The sequence below is a fragment of the Myotis lucifugus genome, unplaced genomic scaffold, assembly GCF_000147115.1.
Source record: "Myotis lucifugus unplaced genomic scaffold, Myoluc2.0 scaffold_634, whole genome shotgun sequence".
NCBI lineage: Eukaryota > Metazoa > Chordata > Mammalia > Chiroptera > Vespertilionidae > Myotis > Myotis lucifugus.
In genome coordinates, this window is record NW_005871682.1 from 264739 (window position 1) to 285168 (window position 20430).

General features: G+C 47.6%; 2 protein-coding genes across 2 annotated transcripts in view; both read left to right on the plus strand.

The window, feature by feature from the left end:
* The window catches only part of LOC102431335 (C-type lectin domain family 10 member A-like), a 21583-nt gene extending 11656 nt beyond the window's left edge, over positions 1–9927 (plus strand). Inside the window, exons 8-10 of the mRNA XM_023746194.1 lie at positions 7827–7978; positions 9414–9520; positions 9644–9927. Coding sequence (XP_023601962.1) covers positions 7827–7978; positions 9414–9520; positions 9644–9800 — 416 coding nt within the window. The 3' untranslated portion in view covers positions 9801–9927. The remainder of the gene's footprint in view (positions 1–7826; positions 7979–9413; positions 9521–9643) is intronic.
* LOC102434048 (asialoglycoprotein receptor 1-like) lies at positions 4423–20430 on the plus strand. Its single transcript, XM_014447295.2, is given in 10 exon segments — positions 4423–4629; positions 17832–17961; positions 18564–18680; positions 18989–19084; positions 19177–19248; positions 19351–19422; positions 19521–19607; positions 19696–19847; positions 19922–20028; positions 20166–20430. Coding segments are annotated over 9 exon segments (933 nt in total). The 5' UTR covers positions 4423–4629; positions 17832–17894; the 3' UTR covers positions 20329–20430.

Below are 20430 nucleotides of genomic sequence, written 5' to 3' on the forward strand. Positions count from 1 at the left end.
TTCCGGGGAGGAAGGGAGGAGAGAGAGATAGAAATATTAATGATGAGAGAGAATAACTGATCAGTTGCCTCCTGCACAACCCCCACTGGGGATCGAGCCAGAAACCTGAGCATTTGCCCTGATGAGGAATCGAACCATGACCTCCTGGTTCATAGGTTGACACTCAATCACTGAGCCATGCCAGCTGGGCTCATGTGCTTATTTTCTATCTGTAATTCTCTTTGAAGAAATGTCTTTTCATGTGTGTGTGTGTGTGTGTGTGTGTGTGTGTGTTTGCCAATTTCCAATTGGATTATTTGTGTTTTGTTTTTTCACTGTTGAGTTTTGAGAATTCCTTATATATTCTTGATGTCAGTTTTTAAAAAAATATATATTTTATTATTGATTTTTTTAGAAAGGAATAGAGTTAGAAACATTGATGAGAGAGACACATCGATTGGCTGCCTCCTGCACACTCCCTACTGGGGATGTGCCCACAACCAAGGTACATGCCCTTGACCAGAATCAGACCTGGGACCCTTCAGTCCGCAGGCCGATGCTCTATCCACTGAGCCAAACCGGTTAGGGCTTGATGTCAGTTTTTTGTTGGCTATGTAGTTTGTGAATATTTTCTCCAAGTGTGCAGCTTGTCTTTCTATCTTCGTAACAAAGATCCATTTCCGAAAAGATTAATGTGATAAATACAATCTTGGCAATCTCAATTAAGGAACTGAAAAGTGACAGCCACATCAAATAGGAAGTTAATGACACTTTTCCTGTTTTCATAAAAATTTTGCTGGGTTTCTGAAGCTGAAAATGATTATTGGTAAAAGCCCGGACATTAAAACAGGAGTTGAACCCATGTAGGCAGAGGGGAAAACAAGCAACCACCACTCTTCCCAGCCTCTGTAAGAGAGGAGGGAGTTAAGGAGATTATTTCAAGGAAATTTCAGATGTAAACCTGGGCTGGAGCTGTCCCATTCATCAGCGAATCAGGCTATACTTGGCCATCTGCCAGGACAAGGAGGCCTAGTGGACTCCATGGATGTCAGGCCTGAGCCCTATAGGAAGTGAGGCTGAAAGAGACTGTGGGTGCACAGCTGCCATCTGGGGCAGGAACCCATGGTGACCATCACAGTGGGAAGCCAGAGAGTTCATGGTCCTCATGAGGGACTTCCATGGTGAGAGGGTCCCCTAGGGCAGTGATGGCGAACCTATGACATGCGAACTCATTTTTTTTGGTTGATTTTTCTTTGTTAAATGGCATTTAAATATATAAAATAAATATCAAAAACCTAAATCTTTGTTTTACTATGGTTGCAAATATCAAAAAATTTCTATGTGTGACACGGCACCAGAGTTAAGTTAGGGCTTTTCAAAATGCTGACATGCCCAGCTCAAAAGGTTTGCCATCACTGCCCTAGGGGTTCTCGAAGGCACCAGAGGATCCAATGAGAGGCTGGTGTTGGATGCCTGCTGTGAAGAACATCTTGACCACCACAATAGCACCAGGTCACGGGCCTCTTTTCCTTGTGTTCCTTTTTAAAACAAATTTGATACGCTGTATTTTAATTGTAGTTGAGTTCAAAATTAGTACCTTGTTTCTCTTGAGACTTTGTCTATGATCCATGGATTATTTAGAAACAGGTTGCTTAATTCCTGGGTTCTGGTGATTTTTAAATTACATTGCTGTTATTGATTTCTAGTTAAATTCCATTATGATCTGAGTACATATGTTATAAAATTTTAATTTGTTCACGTTTGTTAAAGTTTGTTGTATGATCCATGATATGATATATCTTCAAGTTAAGTTCTATGTAGTACTTACAATTAATGTGTATTCTGCTGTTTGAAGGTGGCATTTATGGTCTATAAATGTCAGAGAAATTACATATAAACACAATGCAAGTGTGATCTGAATGCCAATTAACTTTTTGGGAACAGGATAAAATAACTTTACTATTCAATAGAACAATAAAAGATACCCAGTGTGGGAAACTGATATAGGGTTGAGCCTCGGACTGACCTGCTGGCAAAGTCATAAACAAGTCCCAGCTGAGAGGGCTCAGTCCTCTAAGCATAATTAGGCTTGGCCTTATAACACTCCCAGATCTTACCTGGGAAGCTAATGGGCTGAGGGAAGTGCAGGGAGTGTAAACATGATCAAAACAGGTGAAACTCACAAGAACTGTAACTATGGTAACCACTGCATTGTTTACCTCAGACTATAAAAGGTCGGTGCTGCCTGAGCACGGGCGGAAGTCCTTCCTCTTGAGTTGGACTTACCCGCCTGGTCCCCCAATATTTCCAAATTATCTCTTGTCTTTTCTATTTCATTTGTGTGCGGCTCCTCTTCCAGATATTGAACCCTGAACCACGCGGGACGTGGAGGGAAACATTTACGACAACCCAGTGAGAAAATTTTGAAGGGAAACACTGAAAAATAGAAGCAAGAAGTTTTCTAAACCATTTTAAGAAAGAAAATGCAAAAACAACAATAACAAAACAACAACAACCTGTCAAAGTCAGGGAAAAAAAGGAAAGAAAATATGGCAGATCAAAACATAAAATTATAGTCCTGGTCAGTTTGGTTCAGTGAATAGAGCATTTGTCTACAGACTGAAGGGTCCTAGACTCCATTCCGGTTAAGGGCATGTACCTTTGTTGTAGGCTGGATCCTCCAGCCCTGGTTGGGGCATGTGCGGGAAGCACTCAATCGATGTGTTACTCTCATATCGATGTTTCTCTCTCTGTGTCTCTCCCCCTCCCTTCCACTCTCTCTAAAAATCACTGGGAAAAATTCCAAATTGCTTATTTTACCTGCTCTGTGTGTGCTAGACTCCAGCCTCCTAAGAGGGATCACTCGGAGCCCTGCGGTGGTCTCTGCCCACCAAGGGGTCTGCCGCTTGGAAGAGGTTCTGCGTGGGAGAAAAGCTGGGGGTGGAGGAGGGGAGGGTGGAGAAAGGCATTTTTGGTCCCTCCCCCCCCAGCATGTTACCTTTGCCTTTCCCTCTCCTAAGCTCCAAGGGTTCTTCTTTTGCCTCTGTAAGTTGTTTCCTGAGCCTATGCAGCCCAGCTGGCTCACTTCTACTACCTTGTAACTTTCTAAATAAACTTTCTCTTATAATTTGGAAAAAAAATCAATGGAAAATATCCTTGGATGAGGGATAAAAACAAACACCCCCCCCCCATAAAATTATATAGCAAAAATAAATTATCCTATCTAATAAAGAGGGAATATGCTAATTGACCCTCATGCCATCACAAAGATGGCGGTGCCCACAGCCAATAAGGAGGGACTATGCTAATTGCCTGCCCCACCCTCAAAGATGGCAGCACCCACAGCCACAAGATGATGGTGCCCAGTCCCCTCCGCCCCACCAGGGTGCCTGCCTCCTGAGTTCCCCAGTCCCCTCAGCCTCCCAGCCACCCAGGGCCAGCCTGAGGCCTGAGTTCCCCAGTCCCCTCAACCTCCCAGCCACCCAGGGCCAGCCTAAGGTGAAGGCAAGCCTGAGATGGTGGCTGCCCAGCCGCCCAGGGCTACCCGAGACTCCGGTAACCAGGGCCGGCTGAGGCTTGTGCTGCCGGCAGTGGCAGCAGCAGAGGTGTGATGGGGGCATCACCTTCCCCTGATCGCCAGGTTGTCTGCTGCCTCTGAGGGCTCCCGGACTGTCAGAGGGGGTAGGCTGGGCTGAGGGACCCCCCTCCAGTGCATGAATTTTCATGCACCAGCCTCTAGTCCTATATAATAAAAGGCTAATATGCAAATTGACCGAATGGCAGAATGACTAGTAGCTATGATGCACACTGACCGTCAAGGGGCATATGCTCAAAGCAGGAGCTGCCCCCTGGTGGTCACTGTGCTCCCACAGGGGGAACACTGCTCAGCCAGAGCCAGGCTCACAACTGGCAAGTGCAGCAGCGGTGGCGGGAGCCTCTCTTGCCTCTGCGGCAGCACTAAGAACCCCTAAGCAGACATCCCCTGAGGGGTCCCAGACTGTGAGAAGGCACAGGCTGGGCTGAGGGACCCCCACCCCAGTGCATGAATGTCATGCACCAGGCCTCTAGTAGTATTAATAATATAATAAATGTGAATAGTAAATAGGTTTAATTCTAAGAAATGGACAGAAAATCTTAGGTTGGGTAAAAAAAAAAAATCCAGTTAGAAGCTGTTTATAAGCCATGGTCATATATTTAAAACAAAACAACACCAAATCTTCTATATATAAAAGCCTAAGCAATCGTTACGACCGGTCAACCAGTCACTATGATGCCCAATGACCACTTATCCCTTCTGGTCAGGACTCATTTCACAATCATAAAAATGAGGAAGTTAGGAAGGCTGAAAGAAGCGGAAAGGGAGGAGACATACACTGGAGGAGGAGAGCAAAGCTGGCTTCATAGCTAACACCCCAAACACGCAGTCTCAGCCTGTGATCTGATTATTATTTACTGCCCAAAGTCAAGGAAATGAGAGATCCCAGAGTATAGACTCCTGGGCTTTCAGACACTGAGACCAGCAGGACTCCAGTCATTTATTCGACTCCTCCCCCAGGCACCTCTACCCCACTCTCCAGGATTTCATTTCATCCAACTCTGCTCATTGCTGCGTGGCAAACCCAAGAATCACAGCCTCCAGACTTTGCACAGGTAACTGGGCTGGGGATGCAGGTGAGACCAAAGGTACAGGGAGGGAGTTAGAGAAAGCAGGAAGAAAGAGCTGTGGGTCTCAAGAGAGATGGAATAGAAAGAGATATAAAAGGGCAGCTTGGAGATTTAGTGGCCAAGTGGAAATTTTAGACTCATTCACTTAACTGGATTCAGGTTGAAATATGACAGCCAAACCTCGGTCACAAACTGAGACTCACTCAGCCCCATCTCCAGCCCCATCTCTAGCCCCAGCCCAGCCTCAGTCCTAACCTCATTAGAAACACCATCTTCTCCTTTAACCCCCAAACGTAGCTTCAGCCCCAAAGTCAACATGAATCTTAACACAGACCCCAAATTGACTCTCTTCTGTTTCCAACTTCAGGTCCAAGCTGAAGTATTAACCAAGATCAAAGAAGGAGATGCAAACTCAATTGCATCCCCAATGTTAGACCCAATCCTAGTCACATATTTAGCTCCAACTTTACCTTCACCTTCATTCCCACATTCAATCTAACCCCAGCCCAGAGACCAATCCTGACCCCACTTCCAACCTCTGCTGCAAACCTAGGCCCATTCCCATTCCTCTCCCTAACCCTTGACTCATCCTCAACCTGAACTTCTCTTACCTTGACATCATCCTTGACTTCAGCTCCAACCTCCTCCATCCCCTAACTCCGTGTTTGGCAAACTGCGGCTCGCGAGCCACATGTGGCTCTTTGGCCCCTTGAGTGTGGCTCTTCCTAAGACTTAGGAGTACCCTAATTAAGTTACTAACAATGTACCTACCTATATAGCTTAAGTTTAAAAAATTTGGCTCTCAAAAGTAATTTCAATTGTCGTACTGTCGATATTTGGCTCTGTTGACTAATGAGTTTGCCGACCACTGCCCTAACTCCATCCCTAGCCTGGTCTCTGGCCCTGCCTGCATTTCAGAGTTGGTTCAAGGATGTCAGTGAAATATGAAGACCTCCAGTCCTTGGAGAGTGAGAAGAAAAGCCAGGGTTCTAGAAATGGTAAGAGGAAAGGAGAAATGGTGTCTTCTAAAATATTTTCGTTAATATTTTAGAAGGATATCTGTTGTCATGGTATATCTGCACCTCTACCATGTCCACTGCTGGGCTCTCCCACTCTGAGGGGGCTCCCGTATGAAGAGGATTCACAATCCTCTGAAGGACAGGATCAGAGTGGACCAAAGCAGTCCTGGCTGCTATACCCTGGGGAAGGTCATGAGCATTTACACTGGGATAGTGAACAGTCATGCTTGGAAGAAAAACGGTGGCTAACCTGACAATACAGATAAGCACGAGCCTGCTGAGGGCCTGGCTGCCCCGGCTCCCTCTGTGACCTCCTGCCCCCTGTTCCAGGCCTGATGATAAGACCTTACATGTCATCATCATGTGTTTCTGGAGGAGAGGGGGTCTGTGTGACTGAGAACTTGTGCTGGTCCATGAGGGGTCAGATGCCTGGGCATCTCCTGCACCACAGCCTCTCCCCAGCTTTACCTGCATCACTCTTCATCCCTGACAGGTCCCTGTGGCCCTCTGCTCCTCCCCTGTGTCTCTCCTGTCCTCAACCTCCATGTCCTGATGTCCTCTCCTCTTGCAGGGCTGCCTCCTCCCCCAGCCTTCCTGCAGCATCTCTGCTCTGGCCCCTGGCCCCTTCTGCTCTCTCTGGGCCTCATCCTTCTCCTGATGATTGGCATCTGCGTGATTGGATACAAAAGTGAGTGTCCCAGGATGGTCAGGGAAGGGGCGATAGTGGGCACAGTAACCCAGGCACTGATGATGATCATGGTGGGTAAAGGCAGCTGCTGGCTCTGTTGCTTACTCATGGGTAATGTAGTCCAAGTGCCTAACCCAGCCATGGGCAAACTACGGCCCGAGGGCCGGATCCGGCCCGTTTGAAATGAATAAAACTAAAAAAAAAAAAAAAAAAAGACCGTACCCTTTTATGTAATGATGTTTACTTTGAATTTATATTAGTTCACACAAACACTCCATCCATGCTTTTGTTCCGGCCCTCCAGTCCAGTTTAAGAACCCATTGTGGCGCCGAAACCGGTTTGGCTCAGTGGATAGAGCGTCAGCCTGCGGACTGAAAGGTCCCAGGTTCGATTCCGGTCGGGGGCATGTACCTGGGTTGCGGGCACATCCCCAGTGGGAGATTGCAGGAGGCAGCTGATCGATGTTTCTCTCTCATCGATGTTTCTAACTCTCTATCTCTCTCCCTTCCTCTCTGTAAAAAATCAATAAAATATATTTAAAAAAAAAACCCATTGTGGCCCTCGAGTCAAAAAGTTTGCCCACCCCTGGTAACCTCTGGAAGCCTGAGTTTCCTCCTCTGCAAGCTTGGATAACAACAGTGCCTGTCCCTTGAAGTGGGGTGGCTGTGAGGACCCAATGAGCCAATGTATGTCAAGTGCCCTGCTGAGTGTCAGCACAGACAGGACTGAGCAATCTTAGCTCTCATTGTCCCACCTGCCTGGTCAGATGCCAGGATTCAGAATGATGTGGAGACCCTGAGAGCAACTTTCAGCAACTTCACTTCCAACACGATGGCTGAGGTCCAGGCACTGCACTCCCAGGGTGAGCCTGGCTGGAAGGGGCTCTGGATGGGAGGGGTTGTGGTGGAGCAGGAAAGAGCTGAATCCTGAGCACTGAGTCCCCATGTCCTCCAGGTGGCAGTTTGCAAACAACAATAACATCTCTGAAAGCTGTGGTGGAAAAGCAGGAGCAGGAACTGCAAGCAGGTGATAGGCCCTCCAGGAGTGAGTGTGCAAGGGTGGGGGCCGGGCTCTCAGGACAGAGGTGGGGTGGGCGCAGCCTGGGGTGCTGAGTGCCCTCCCCTCCAGCCCGTAGCCTGAATGACACGGTGTTTTCTCTGGAGAGCAAGCTGGAGAAAGAGCAGCAGGAACTCAAAGCAGGTCAGGCCCCTTCTCCCCTGCCCCTGGGCCTGATGTGGTGGGAGAGCATGGAGGGCCCTCAGCCGGCCCCCCTGCATTGTCCCCACTGCCCTTCTGTGTGCCTCAGGTCATTCTGAAATGCTCCTGCAAGTCCAGCAACTCGTCAAAGGCCTGAACTCCCTGAATTGTCAGATGGCTGCGCTCAAGAGAAATGGTGAGTGGTGGAGAGCAGTGCCTAGCCCCATATTCTGCCCATGTTGGGCAGCATATGAGATCCTCCTCCCTTTCCACCTCAGACTCTCAAAATACCTGCTGTCCCATTAACTGGCTGAAGTATGAAGGCAGCTGCTACTGGGTCTCTGGTACTGGGAAGCCCTGGCCCGAAGCCGAGAAGTACTGCCAGCTGCAGAATGCCCACCTGGTTGTCATCAACTCCAGAGAGGAGCAGGTGAGGGCTCAGGTCTGAGCTCAGGTCCTGAGAACTGGCCTCACTAAAGAAACGGTTCTCCACTCTTGCTGCACACTGGTATCACCAGGGAGCTTTAAGACCATGGCGATGTGAGCCACACCTGAGGGATTTATAATCATGGGCCACACAATGACATTTCAGCAAGGATGGACCAAAGAGATAACAGTCGTCTCATAAGATTAGACTAGAGCCGAAAATTCCTTTCACCTAGTGGGCAGTAGCCGTCATGATGTAGCGTAGCACATTGCTCAGGTGTGTGTGCTGATGCTGGTGTGAACAGACCTACCTCACTGCCAGTCATATGTATAAAAGCACAGCACTTACAATTATGCACAGTATAGTGTACTTGCAAATGGTAATAAACAACTTTTACTGATTTATGCATTTATGATACTACTAGAGGCCTGGTGGACGAAATTCGTGCACAGGGTTGGGGGCGGGGGAGTGTTCCTCAGCCTGGTCTGCAATGACACCAGTGTCCCTCACCCCAGCCTCCAGCCTGAAGGCCCTCCCCTTCCCTCCTTCCACACGGCTGGGGTGCGGACGCTGGGCTCACATTGCCGGGCGACATTGCCATCATCCTGTCCCAGCCACTATGGGCACTGCCATTTTTGTTGCGGAGTGACGGTTAATTTATATATTACTCTTTTTTTTTTTTAGATAGGACTAGAGGCCTGATGCACAAAGGTTTGTGCAAGAATAGGCCTTCCTTCCCCTGGCTGCCGGCAGCAGCTTCCCTCCGGCACCCAGGACCCAGGCTTCTTTGCTCTGGCTGCTGCCAGGCACCCGGAACCCAGGTTGCTTTGCTCCTGCCACTGCCAGGTATCTGGGACTGGGGCTGCTTCACTTCGGCCGCTGCCGCCACCCCCACCCCTGGTGTGTGTCTGCTGGGGCTTGGGGCAGAATGCAATGGTGATGCCCGGCTAATTTGCATATTACCTGTTTAGATATATAGATACTATTATTATGTTAAAGTGTATTCTTTCTACTTATAAAAAAAGTTTGTTGTTTAAACGTATGCTGTGTTTTGCTGGCAGCAGCCTCATATCATACACCTTGTGTTTACTGTGACTCTTTTGTGCATCCTTTCCTCTTGTGTTTGATTTTATCATCTCTTGTGGTTTTGTAGAGTAACACACCACACAGGCCGATAGCCTAGGAGCAATAGGCCACGGCCTAGGTGTGCGGTAGGCTATCCCATCCAGCTTGTTAGGTGCACTCTATGATGTTCGCACAATGATGGAATTGCCAGTCTCTGTTGTTAAAGCAGAGCTTGACGGCAATTGGCCTGGGCATTGGGATAAACATCCCAAATCCCCTCAACTGATATAATGAACGTGTAAAGTTCAGAACTCCTCGTCCAAGGAGTTGGTCGGGATGGGGAGAAGACATTATTGTCATTCTGTCGTCCCAGACTTTTGTCCAGAAGCACATAGGCTCCTCATATACCTGGATGGGCCTCAGTGATCCTGAAGGAGCCTGGAAATGGGTGGATGGAACAGACTATGAGACCAACTTCAAGTGAGTACATTTGCTTTCTGTGCTCTTCCTCCCCTCCTGGAGGATCTGACCTACAGCCTCTTCTCCCCACCCCCACTCTGTTCCATCTGACTTTCCCAACTTGCTGTTGCCCTTCCCCCTCAGGAACTGGAAGCCGGGCCAGCCAGACGACTGGCAGGGGCACGGGCTGGGTGGAGGTGAGGACTGTGCCCACTTCCACCCGGATGGCAAATGGAATGACGACGTCTGCCAGAGGCTCTACCGCTGGATCTGTGAGGCCAGCATTAGCAGGTCCAGATAGGAGTGTCTTAGAGCTACTTCCTGTGGACCATCGAGCCATGGACATGGCAGGGATGGGGGAGGGATTCTTCCCCAGACACCCCTAACAAGATCTCTGTGGGAGAGAAATGAGTCCTGGGAGATTGGAACACTGCCATCATTTTGAATTTTTTTCTCCTTAACTTTTCTCCTTAACTTGTATAGAGTTCCTAAGGTGCTTTTAAAAATTAAATTTCAGCTTTATTGAGGTATAATTGACATATAAAACTTTAAGTTACTTAAAGTATACATGGTTGTGATTTGATATATATAGTAAAGGAAAGACCCCATTTAGTTAATGAACACATCTATAATTTTACATATTTATTTTTTTGTATGAATACTTAAGTTCTATTTTCTTCGCAAATGTCACTTATACTATACAGTGTGATCAACTATAGTCACCACGTTTTACATTAGAGCCTCAGACCTATTCATTTTATAACTGAAAGTTGGTACCCTTTTACCAACCTCTCCATATTTTATACCCCCACCACCCAGGCAACCACTTTTCTACTATTTCTTACTATGAATTTGATATTTTCAGATTCCACATATAAGTGATGCCATGCAGTGTCTGTCTTTCTTGGTCTGGCTTATTTCACTTGGTATAATGCCCTCAAAGTCCATTCATGTTGTGACAAATAGCAGGATTTCCCTCTATCTCGTGAATGAATAATATCTCATTGCTCATATATACCACATCTTCTCTATCTATTCATCCACTGATGAACACTTAGGTTGTTCCCATATCTAGGCTATTGTTTTTTTGTTTTTGTTTTTTTTTATAAAGAGAGATATTAGTTATGACTAATCTTTTTTTAAAATATATTTTATTGATTTTTTACAGAGAGGAAGGGAGAGGAATAGAGAGTTAGAAACATCGATGAGAGAGAAACATCGATCAGCTGCCTCCTGCACATGTCCCACTGGGGATGTGCCCGCAACCAAGGTACATGCCCTTGACCGGAATCGAACCCGGGACGCTTCAGTCCGCAGGCCGACGCTCTATCCACTGAGCCAAACCGGTGCTGGCGAGGCTATTGTTAATAATGCTACAATGAACATGGGATGCAGATAAACCATTTTCACTTCATTTGCATATATTCCCAGAAGTGGGATTGCTGGATCATATGGTAGTTCTATTTTTAATTTTTGCAGAAAGCTCCATATTATTTTTCATAGTGGTTGCACCAATTTACATTCCCACCAGTAGTACATAAGAGTTCCCTTTCGCTTTGCCAACCCAGATTTGTAACCTTAAAAATAAATTTTATTGAGATACAATTCTTACATAGTAAAATGAACTCATTGAAAGAGTAGAGATGACTTTTGAGAAATATAAATACCTACGTAACTACCACTCCAACAAGGTGTAGAAAATTTCCTTCATCCCAAAAATCTCCCAGAATTTCATATAAATGAAACCACACAGTATATACTCTTTTGTGAAACCTTATGTATTACACACAGACTAATTTTTAGCAACGATAAAATAACAGAATGAAGAAACTAGGTGAGGCCTGGGAAAGTCCTATGTTATAGTGAAAAGAGCATTTTCTTTCCTATAGATTGAGTTCCATTATTTTCTGTCACTTAAACACTGTTTAAACTTAGGGTGATAATGAAAGATGATTCTTTAACTTCTTTGAATATCCCAAAGTTGCTAGGAGAAGCAGATAACATCCCCAGTTGTATTGGTTAGTTATTGTTAACAATCTACCGCAATTAGCGGCTTAAAACAATAAACATCTGTTATAGCCCATGAGTCTATAGGTCACCTGGGTGTTTTTTGGTCTGACAAGGCTTGACTCACCTTAGCTGGTCTCGTTCATGCATTTGAGGCCAGCTGGTGGGTTGGCTGGGAGCTGGTCTAGGACAGTGTCACTTCCGTGTCTGACATTTGCCTGGCTACAGGCTGGGACAATGGGATGACTGGGTCATTCTAGCCTAGCCTGGGCTGATTCGCATTCTGCCTTTGGACAGGGTTCCAAAAGAGTAACTGGAAGAGTGCAAGGACTCTGCAGTCTTAGTTTTGGAACTGAAGCATCACTTCTGTTAACTCCTGTTGGCCAGAGTAAATCATAAGGCAGCCCCGCTTCTAGGAGTCAGGAAATAGAACACCTTTTGATGGGAGGAGCTACAAAGTCACAATGTGGAGAGAATGGATATAGGGAGGCATGGAGATTGCTATGTTTTTCAATCAATTTGGCATACAGGGGAAGCATATTGGGACACCCTGTAAAGGACCAGCCCATAACTAAGGGTTCCCATTAAGAGAGGCCAGGACCCATGCATTGTGGTATTACTTGCACCCAGACAACTGCCTGGCATATAGAAAGGTGCCCATTAAAATTAATTAACAATACAGAGGCTCAGCTGGCATGGCTGAGTGGTTGAGCGTCAACCTAGGAACCAGAAGTTCACTGTTCGATTCCTGGTCAGGGCATATGCCTGAGTTACAGGCTCGATCCCCAGTTTGAGGCGATGCAAGAGGCAGCTGATCAATGATTCTCTCTCATCATTGATGTTTCTATCTCTCTCTCCCACTCCTTTCCTCTCTGAAATCAATAAAAATATTTTAAAAATAAAGAGGTTGATATCAGAGGGAAAGTATGGGAAGGACAAAATTATCCCCTGGAGGCAGCACAACTTCACTTTTCCCTGCCCATCAGCTTCACATGAAAATCATCAGACTGGGTACCTGATGAATCACTAAGAACCTTCTTAATACAAGTCCCATACTGCCAGAAGCTCTTTCAGTGACTGAACCTAATGGGCAGCCAGAATGCAGAGGCAGTGGAAGCACATCTTGGAGTGTCTTAGGCCTTTTGCTGACCTGTTCCTGCGCTTGATGATGTTGGAAGCCATCTTTGGTGCACATCTTGACCCCTCCCATGCACACACAGGCCCAACAGAGACAGCCACAAATGGTGGATTGCTTTGTTGCTCCAAACAGGTAGCCCAGGGCCAGCCACAGGCAGCATCTGACATCAACATGCACCGGAGTCCCTCCCAGGATGTCCCAGAGAAACACATCCAGTGGTGGGCTTCAGACCACATCAGAGCAGGACCCACTTAGCTCCATAAGCAGCATATTCAGAGGGAGATCTCAGCAGGCAGCAGACCCTGCTGGGGTGAATTCCACTTAATGTGGTCAGCACTCAGACAGCATCTCATACTCTATGGTTGAGATTAATTCTCACAGTCAGCCAGTCTGAGGTTCAAGCTTATACACGGAGGGGCCAAGAGCAATCAAAACTCAACTACAACAGGATAGCTTACATAACCCACACAAGGAACATTCCCAGAGCACCTTGCTCAGGTTATAAGGGAGACTGTGTAACTGAGCCCCACAGGACAACTACTACATAAGACCACCATACCAAGACTGGAAATCATAGCAGACCTGCCTAATGCATAGAAACAAATACAGAGAGGCAGCCACAATGGGGAGAGACCTGCCAGCATTTCTCAGTGGTTAGAGCTTCAGCTCATACACTAAAGGGTCGTGGGTTCGATTCCTGGTCAAGGGCACGTACTTGGGTTGCAGATTCAATCCTGGCCCAATTAGGGGCACATGTGGGAGGCAACCAATTGGTGTCTCTCTCTCAAAATGGTGCTTCTCTCTCTCTCTTCCCTCCCCATTCCTATCCACTCTCTCTAAAAATCAGTGGAAAAAATATCCTTGGATGAGTATTAACAACACCAACAAAAAATTAAAAATGGGGAGACAAAGAAACATCCCCAAATAAAAGAACAGGAGAAATTCCCAGAAAAAGAACTAAATGAAATGGAGGCAAGCAATCTACCAGATACAAAGTTCAAAACGATGATTATAAGGATGCTCGAGGAACTTAGGGGAAGAACGGATGAACCGAGAACATAAAGAGATAGTAAGCATAGAAGAGCACGTAGAAACTATAATAAAGAACCAGTCAGAAGTGAAGAATACAATGTCTAAAATGAAGAATTACACTTCAAAAGAAGGTATAAATTGTGGTTTAGGTGAAGCAGATGATCAAATCAGTGATTTGGTAGACAAGGTAGCAGGAAATATCCAATCAGAACAGAAAAAGAAAATAAAAAAAATAAGGATAGTCTAAGGCAGTGGTTCTCAACCTGTGGGTCGTGACCCCTTTGGCGGTTGAATGACCCTTTCACAGGGTCGCCTAAGACCATCCTGCATATCAGATATTTACATTATGATTCATAACAGTAGCAACATTACAGTTATGAAGTAGCAACAAAAATAATTTTATGGTTGGGTCACAACATGAGGAACTGTATTTAAAGGGCCAGAAGTACATCAAAATAAAAAGCTTCTGCACAGCAAAAGAAACCATCAACAAAACAACGAGAAAACCCACTGCATGGGAAAACATATTTGCCAATGTCATATCTGATAAGGGCCTAATCTCCAAAATTTATAGGGAACTCATACAACTTAACAAAAGGAAGATAAACAATCCAATTCAAATGGGCAAAGGACCTAAATAGACACCTTTCAAAAGAGGACATTCAGAAAGCCAAGAGACATATGAAAACATGCTCAAAGTCACTAATCATCTGAGAGATGCAAATCAAAACAACAATAGGTACCATCTCACACCTGTCAGACTGGCTATCATCAACAAATCAACAAACGACAAGTGCTGGAGAGGATGTGGAGAAAAAGGAACACTTGTGCACTGCTGGTGGGAATGCAGACTGGTGCAGCCACTATGGAAGACAGTATGGAGTTTCCTCAAAAAACTGGAAATGGAACTCCCATTTGACCCTGTGATCCCACTTCTAGGAATATATCCCAAGAAACCAGAAACACCAATCAGAAAGGATATATGCACCCATATGTTCATAGCAGCACAATTCACCATAGCTAAGATCTGGAAACAGCCTAAGTGCCCATCAGTAGATGAATGGATTAGAAAACTGTGGTACATCTACACGATGGAATACTATGCTGCTGTAAAAAAGAAGGAACTCTTACAATTTGCAATGGCATGGGTGGAGCTGGAGAGCATTATGCTAAGTGAAATAAGCCAGTCAATGAAGGAAAAATACCACATGATCTCACTCATTCATGGATAATAGAGACCATTATAAACTTTTGAACAATAATAGATACAGAGGCAGAGCTGCCTCAAAGAGATTGTCAAACTGCAGCGGGAAGGCCGGGGAGGGTTGGGGGGCAGGAGGGAAGGGGGTAAGAGATCAACCGAAGGACTTGTATGCATGCATATGAGCATAACCAATGGACATAAGACACTGGGGGGTAGGGGAAGCCGGGGTATTGTCAAGGGCGGGGGGAAAAAAAGGACACATATGTAATACCCTTTGTAATGCTTTAAGCAATAAATAAATAAATAAATAAATGGCCAGAAGGCTGAGAACCACTGGTCTAAGGGAGCTCTGGGACACCATGAAGGATAACAGTAGGCACATCATAGGGGGACCAGAAGGAGAAGAAAGAGAGCAAGAAATAAAGAACTTTTTGAAGAAATAATGACAGAAAACTTCCTAAACCTGGTGAAGAAAAAAGACACACAAGTCCAAGATGCAAAGAGAGTCCCAAATGAGATGAATCCAAAGAGGTTCACACCAAGACACATCATAATTAAGATTTCAAAGGTTACAGACAAAGAATTAAAAGCAGTAATAGAAAGACAGTTAATTACCTAAAAGGAGCTCCCATAAGACTGTCAGCTAATTCCTCAACAGAAACGCTTCCTGCCAGAAAGGATTTCCATGAAATAGTCAAAGTTATGAGAAACAAAGACCTACAACCAAGACTACTCTAACCAGAAAGGCTATTATTTAAAACTAGAGGCCCAGTGGATGAATTTGTGCATGGGTTGGGTCCCAGATGACTGAGGAGCAATGGCGGGTGGGAACTGTGGGTCCCGGCTGCCCGCGGTGCTGCGGTGGGAGGGAGCTGTGGGAATAGAGCCATGCTGCCATCTGACTGGCCTCTGGGTCCCTCCCCCCGCACTCAGGATCTGGGGAACCAGAGCCATGCTGTGATGGGACCAGACCCTACCTGAGGGGTCCTGGATTGTGAGAGGGTGCAGGCTGGGCTGAGAGACACCTCCCGCCCCCAAGTGCATGAATTTCATGCACCAGGCCTCTAATATTGCATATTTCTTACTCATTTATTGTATCTGTCACCACCAGAATGGAAGTTCTATGAGGGCAGGACCACTTTTAACTGTTCATAGTTCACACTGTTCTCCCTTTGCCTAAAACTAGGGTGAGTGTCTGGGAGGGAAAATCCTGTGTACCAGCCCTTTAAAAAAGGGGCTTTGGCCCTGGGCTGTTCAGGTCTACTAGAAGCACAGATGCTGGTTGGTGCATGGTGGCTATTGCCAGTTCTGGCTGTCCAGGTTGGTGTGCCCTGCCTGGTGTCCAGGCCTCTCTCCTCTCTGGGGGAACCCTCTGCTCCCTTGGACTGCAGCTCCTGGTGCTGGGCCAGTGCCCATTGGCTCCCTGCCTTTCCTACCAGTTTTGAGGAGGTCTCTGCCCTTCCTAGTTCAAAAGTCTCCTCTTCAGCCAGTCTTCAGCTGGTATTTTAGGGTGACTATTCCCCAATTTCATTCAGTTCTAGTTAAATTCTGGGAGGAGGTGGGAGAAAGATCCACCTACTCCACTGCTATTGGTTCTGTGAGAACTGAATGGTTAATGTGATGCTCAATCAAAGTTTGTTCATGTCCCCAGATCCTCCTGTCCCAATCTGGACAGGGATCCTACTGTCCTTCACCCTCTTCCCTCCTACTGGGAAGAGTGAGCAGAGCTAGGCCAGAGCTGTGGGAGCTTGGTGGCTCAGGCCCCAGAGGAAGCACAGATGCCAGGGACTTGGGTTACGATTGAGGAAGAACTGAGAAAAGGCTCCTCTGGATCTGGGTGTGCAATGGTGGAGGCACTATCAATAATGGAAAATTCTGATGCAGGAAGTGAAAGGTTGGGTGGGGCAAAGAAGAAGCAACAAACTGTACCTATGGACCCCTCTAGGAGGGGTTCCTCTCCACAATGGCAACAATGAGGAAGTCAAGGGAGCTCAACAGAAGCTGAAAAGGACACACCCGGACGCAGATGGGGGGCGGGGGGTGGTAGTGGTGAAGTGGGGAGCAAAGCTGGCCCTATATATAGCTTCTTCACTTGCACAATCTCTGCCTGGGTTCCAATTATCATTTACTGCCAAAGTTGAGGAAAAGGGAGATCCCAGGTTACAGAATCCTGGGCTTTTAGACACAGAGACCAGCAGGACTCCAGCCACAAACCTGACTCCTCCCTCGCTCACCTCTACCCCACTCTCCAGGATTTCATTTTATCCAACTCTGCTCATTGCTGCAAGGCAAACCCAAGAATCACAGCCTCTAGACTTTGCACAGGTAACTGGGCTGGGGATGCAGGTGAGACCAAGGGGACAGGGAGGGAGTTAGAGAAAGCAGGGAGAGGGGCTGTGGGTCTCAACTGGGACTGAAAAGGAAGAGATATAAAAGGGCAGCTTGGAGATTCAATGACCTGGTGGAGATTTCAGACTCTATTCATGTAACTGGATTTGGGTTGCCCCATCTCTAGCACAGTTCCAGCCTCATCTTCAGCCTCCAGGCTAAATGCAGCCCTAACCCCATTACAAACACCAGCACCAACCCAACTCTCTTCAATTTCCAACATCAACACCAAACTTAGGCCCCACTGCATTCATGGCATCAACATCAGTATTGACCCCATTCCTAGGAGGAGACACAACCTTACTTCATCCCCAATGTAAGACCCAGTCCTAGTAATACCTTTAGCTCCAACTCTACCTTTACCTTCAATCTCACATTCAACCCATCCCTAGCCCAAAAACCAATCCTGACCTCACTTCCAACCTCTGCTGCAAATCCAGGCCCATTCCCATTCATATCCCTAACCCTGGTTCATCCTCAACCTGAAATTCTTCTCTTACCTCAACTCCAGCCCTGACTTCAGCTCCAACCTAGTCCCAGCCTTCCTTGTCTCCTATTTCCAGCCCCAGCCTGGTCACTGGCCCTGCCTCCATTTCAGCTTGGACAGCCTCAGAGTTGGTCCAAGGATGTCAATGAAGTATGAAGACCTCCAGTCCTTGGAGAGTGAGAAGAAAAGCCAGGGTTCTAGAAAGGGTAAGAGGAAAGGAATAATGGTGTCTCCTAAAATACTCTCTTAATATGTTTAGAAGGATTTCTGCTGTCAGTGTATCTGCACCTCTACCATGTGCACTGCTAGGGTCCCCCACACTGTGGGTATCAGGCTCTAGCTCCTGGTGGTTGCAATATGAAGAGGATTCGAGAAGGACAGGATCAGGGTGGACCAAAGCAGTCCTGGATGCCTATACTCTGGGGAAGGGTCTGAGCATTTGCACTGGGGGAATGAATAGTCATGCTTGGAAAGGAAACATTTGTTGACTGGACAATACAGATAAGCACAAGCCTGCTGAGGGCCTGGCTGCCCCGGCTCACTCTGTGTCCTCCTGCCCCCCCCCCCCCCGTCCCAGCCCTGATGATAAGACCTTACATATTGCCATCGTGTTGACATAGGGATGAGGGGCCCAGGTGACTGAGAACTTGTGCTGGTCCATGAGGGGTCATTAGCCTGGGCATCTCCTGCACCACAACCTCTCCCCAGCATCACTCTTCATCCCTGACAGGTCCCTGTGGCCCTCTGCTCCTCCCCCGTGTCTCTCCTGTCTTCAACCTCCATGTCCTGATGTCCTCTCCTCTTGCAGGGCTGCCTCCTCCCCCAGCCTTCCTGCAGCATCTCTGCTCTGGCCCCTGGCCCCTTCTGCTCTCTCTGGGCCTCATCCTTCTCCTGATGATTGGCATCTGCGTGATTGGATCCAAAAGTGAGTGTCCCAGGATGGGCAGGGAAGGGGGTGATAGTGGGGTACAGTAACCCAGGCACTGATGATGATCATGGTGGGTAAAGACGGCTGCTGGCTCTGTTGCTTACTCATGGGTAATGTAGTCCAAGTGCCTAACCTCTGGAAGCCTGAGTTTCCTCTCTGCAAGCTTGGATAACAACAGTGCCTGTCCCTTGAAGTGGGGTGGCTGTGAGGACCCAAAGAGCCAGTGTATGTCAAGTGCCCTGCTCAGTGCCAGCACAGAGAAGACTGAGCAATCTTAGCTCTCATTGTCCCACCTGCCTGGTCAGATGCCAGGATTCAGAGTGATGTGGAGACCCTGAGAGCAACTTTCAGCAACTTCACTTCCAACACGATGGCTGAGGTCCAGGCACTGCACTCCCAGGGTGAGCCTGGCTGGAAGGGGCTCTGGATGGGAGGGGTTGTGGTGGAGCAGGAAAGAGCTGAATCCTGAGCACTGAGTCCCCATGTCCTCCAGGTGGCAGTTTGCAAACAACAATAACATCTCTGAAAGCTGTGGTGGAAAAGCAGGAGCAGGAACTGCAAGCAGGTGAGAGGCCCTCCAGGAGTGAGAGTGCAAGGGTGGGGGCCGGGCTCTCAGGACAGAGGTGGGGTGGGCGCAGCCTGGGGTGCTGAGTGCCCTCCCCTCCAGCCCGTAGCCTGAATGACAAGGTGTTTTCTCTGAAGAGCAAGCTGGAGAAAGAGCAGCAGGAACTCAAAGCAGGTCAGGCCCCTTGTCCTCTCCCCTGGGCCTGGGGAGGGTATGGAGAGCCCTCAGTTGGGCCCCCTGCATTGTCCCCACTGCCCCTCTGTTTGTCTCAGATTATTCTGAAATGCTCCTGGGAGTCCAGCAACTGGTCAAAGACCTGAACACCCTGCATTGTCAGATGGCTGCGCTCAAGAGCAATGGTGAGTGGTGTGTAGGGTAGCGCCTTGCCCCATATCCTGCCCATGTCCCACTGGGCAGCATCTCAGAACCTCCCCACTCCCACCTCAGACTCTCAAAATACCTGCTGCCCCATTGGCTGGCTGGAGTATGAAGGCAGCTGCTACTGGTTTTCTCGCTCTGGATTGACCTGGCCCCAGGCTGAGAAGCACTGCCAGCTGGAGGACGCCCACCTGGTGGTTGTGGGCTCCTGGAAGGAGCAGGTGAGGACTGGGAGAGCTTATTTGGGAGGCTGGTTGGCCTACTTGAAGTCACTGCCCTCATCATCTCTCCCCAGAAGTTTCTTCAGCAACACATGTACCCTGTGGACACCTGGATTGGCCTTAATGACCAAAATGGTCCCTGGACATGGGTGGACGGGACAGACTATAAGACCGGCTTCCAGTGAGTGTGTGTGCTCTGTACTCTGTTCCTTTAGTCTGGATCCTTCTATCCCTACTGTGTTTTTTTGAGGCAAGAGGGACTCCTCAGCTTGGCTGAGGGTCCGGCTTCCAGGACCCACATCTTTCTGCTTTCCTTAGGAACTGGAGTCCAAGACAGCCAGACAATTGGTACCATGGGCAAGAGGACTGTGCCCACTTCAGGGCCAATGGCCAATGGAATGATAACCTGTGCGTGATGCCCTTCCACTGGATCTGCGAGACAGAGCTGAACAGATCCAGCTCCTAGCCTCCTCTCCCCTAATCTATTTCGGGAATGCTTTCACCTGCTGAGGGAACCTGGGTGGGGATTCTTTTTCTGGGGGGCCTCCTGCATCACCCCAGGGGTTTTCATCTGGGATTTGAA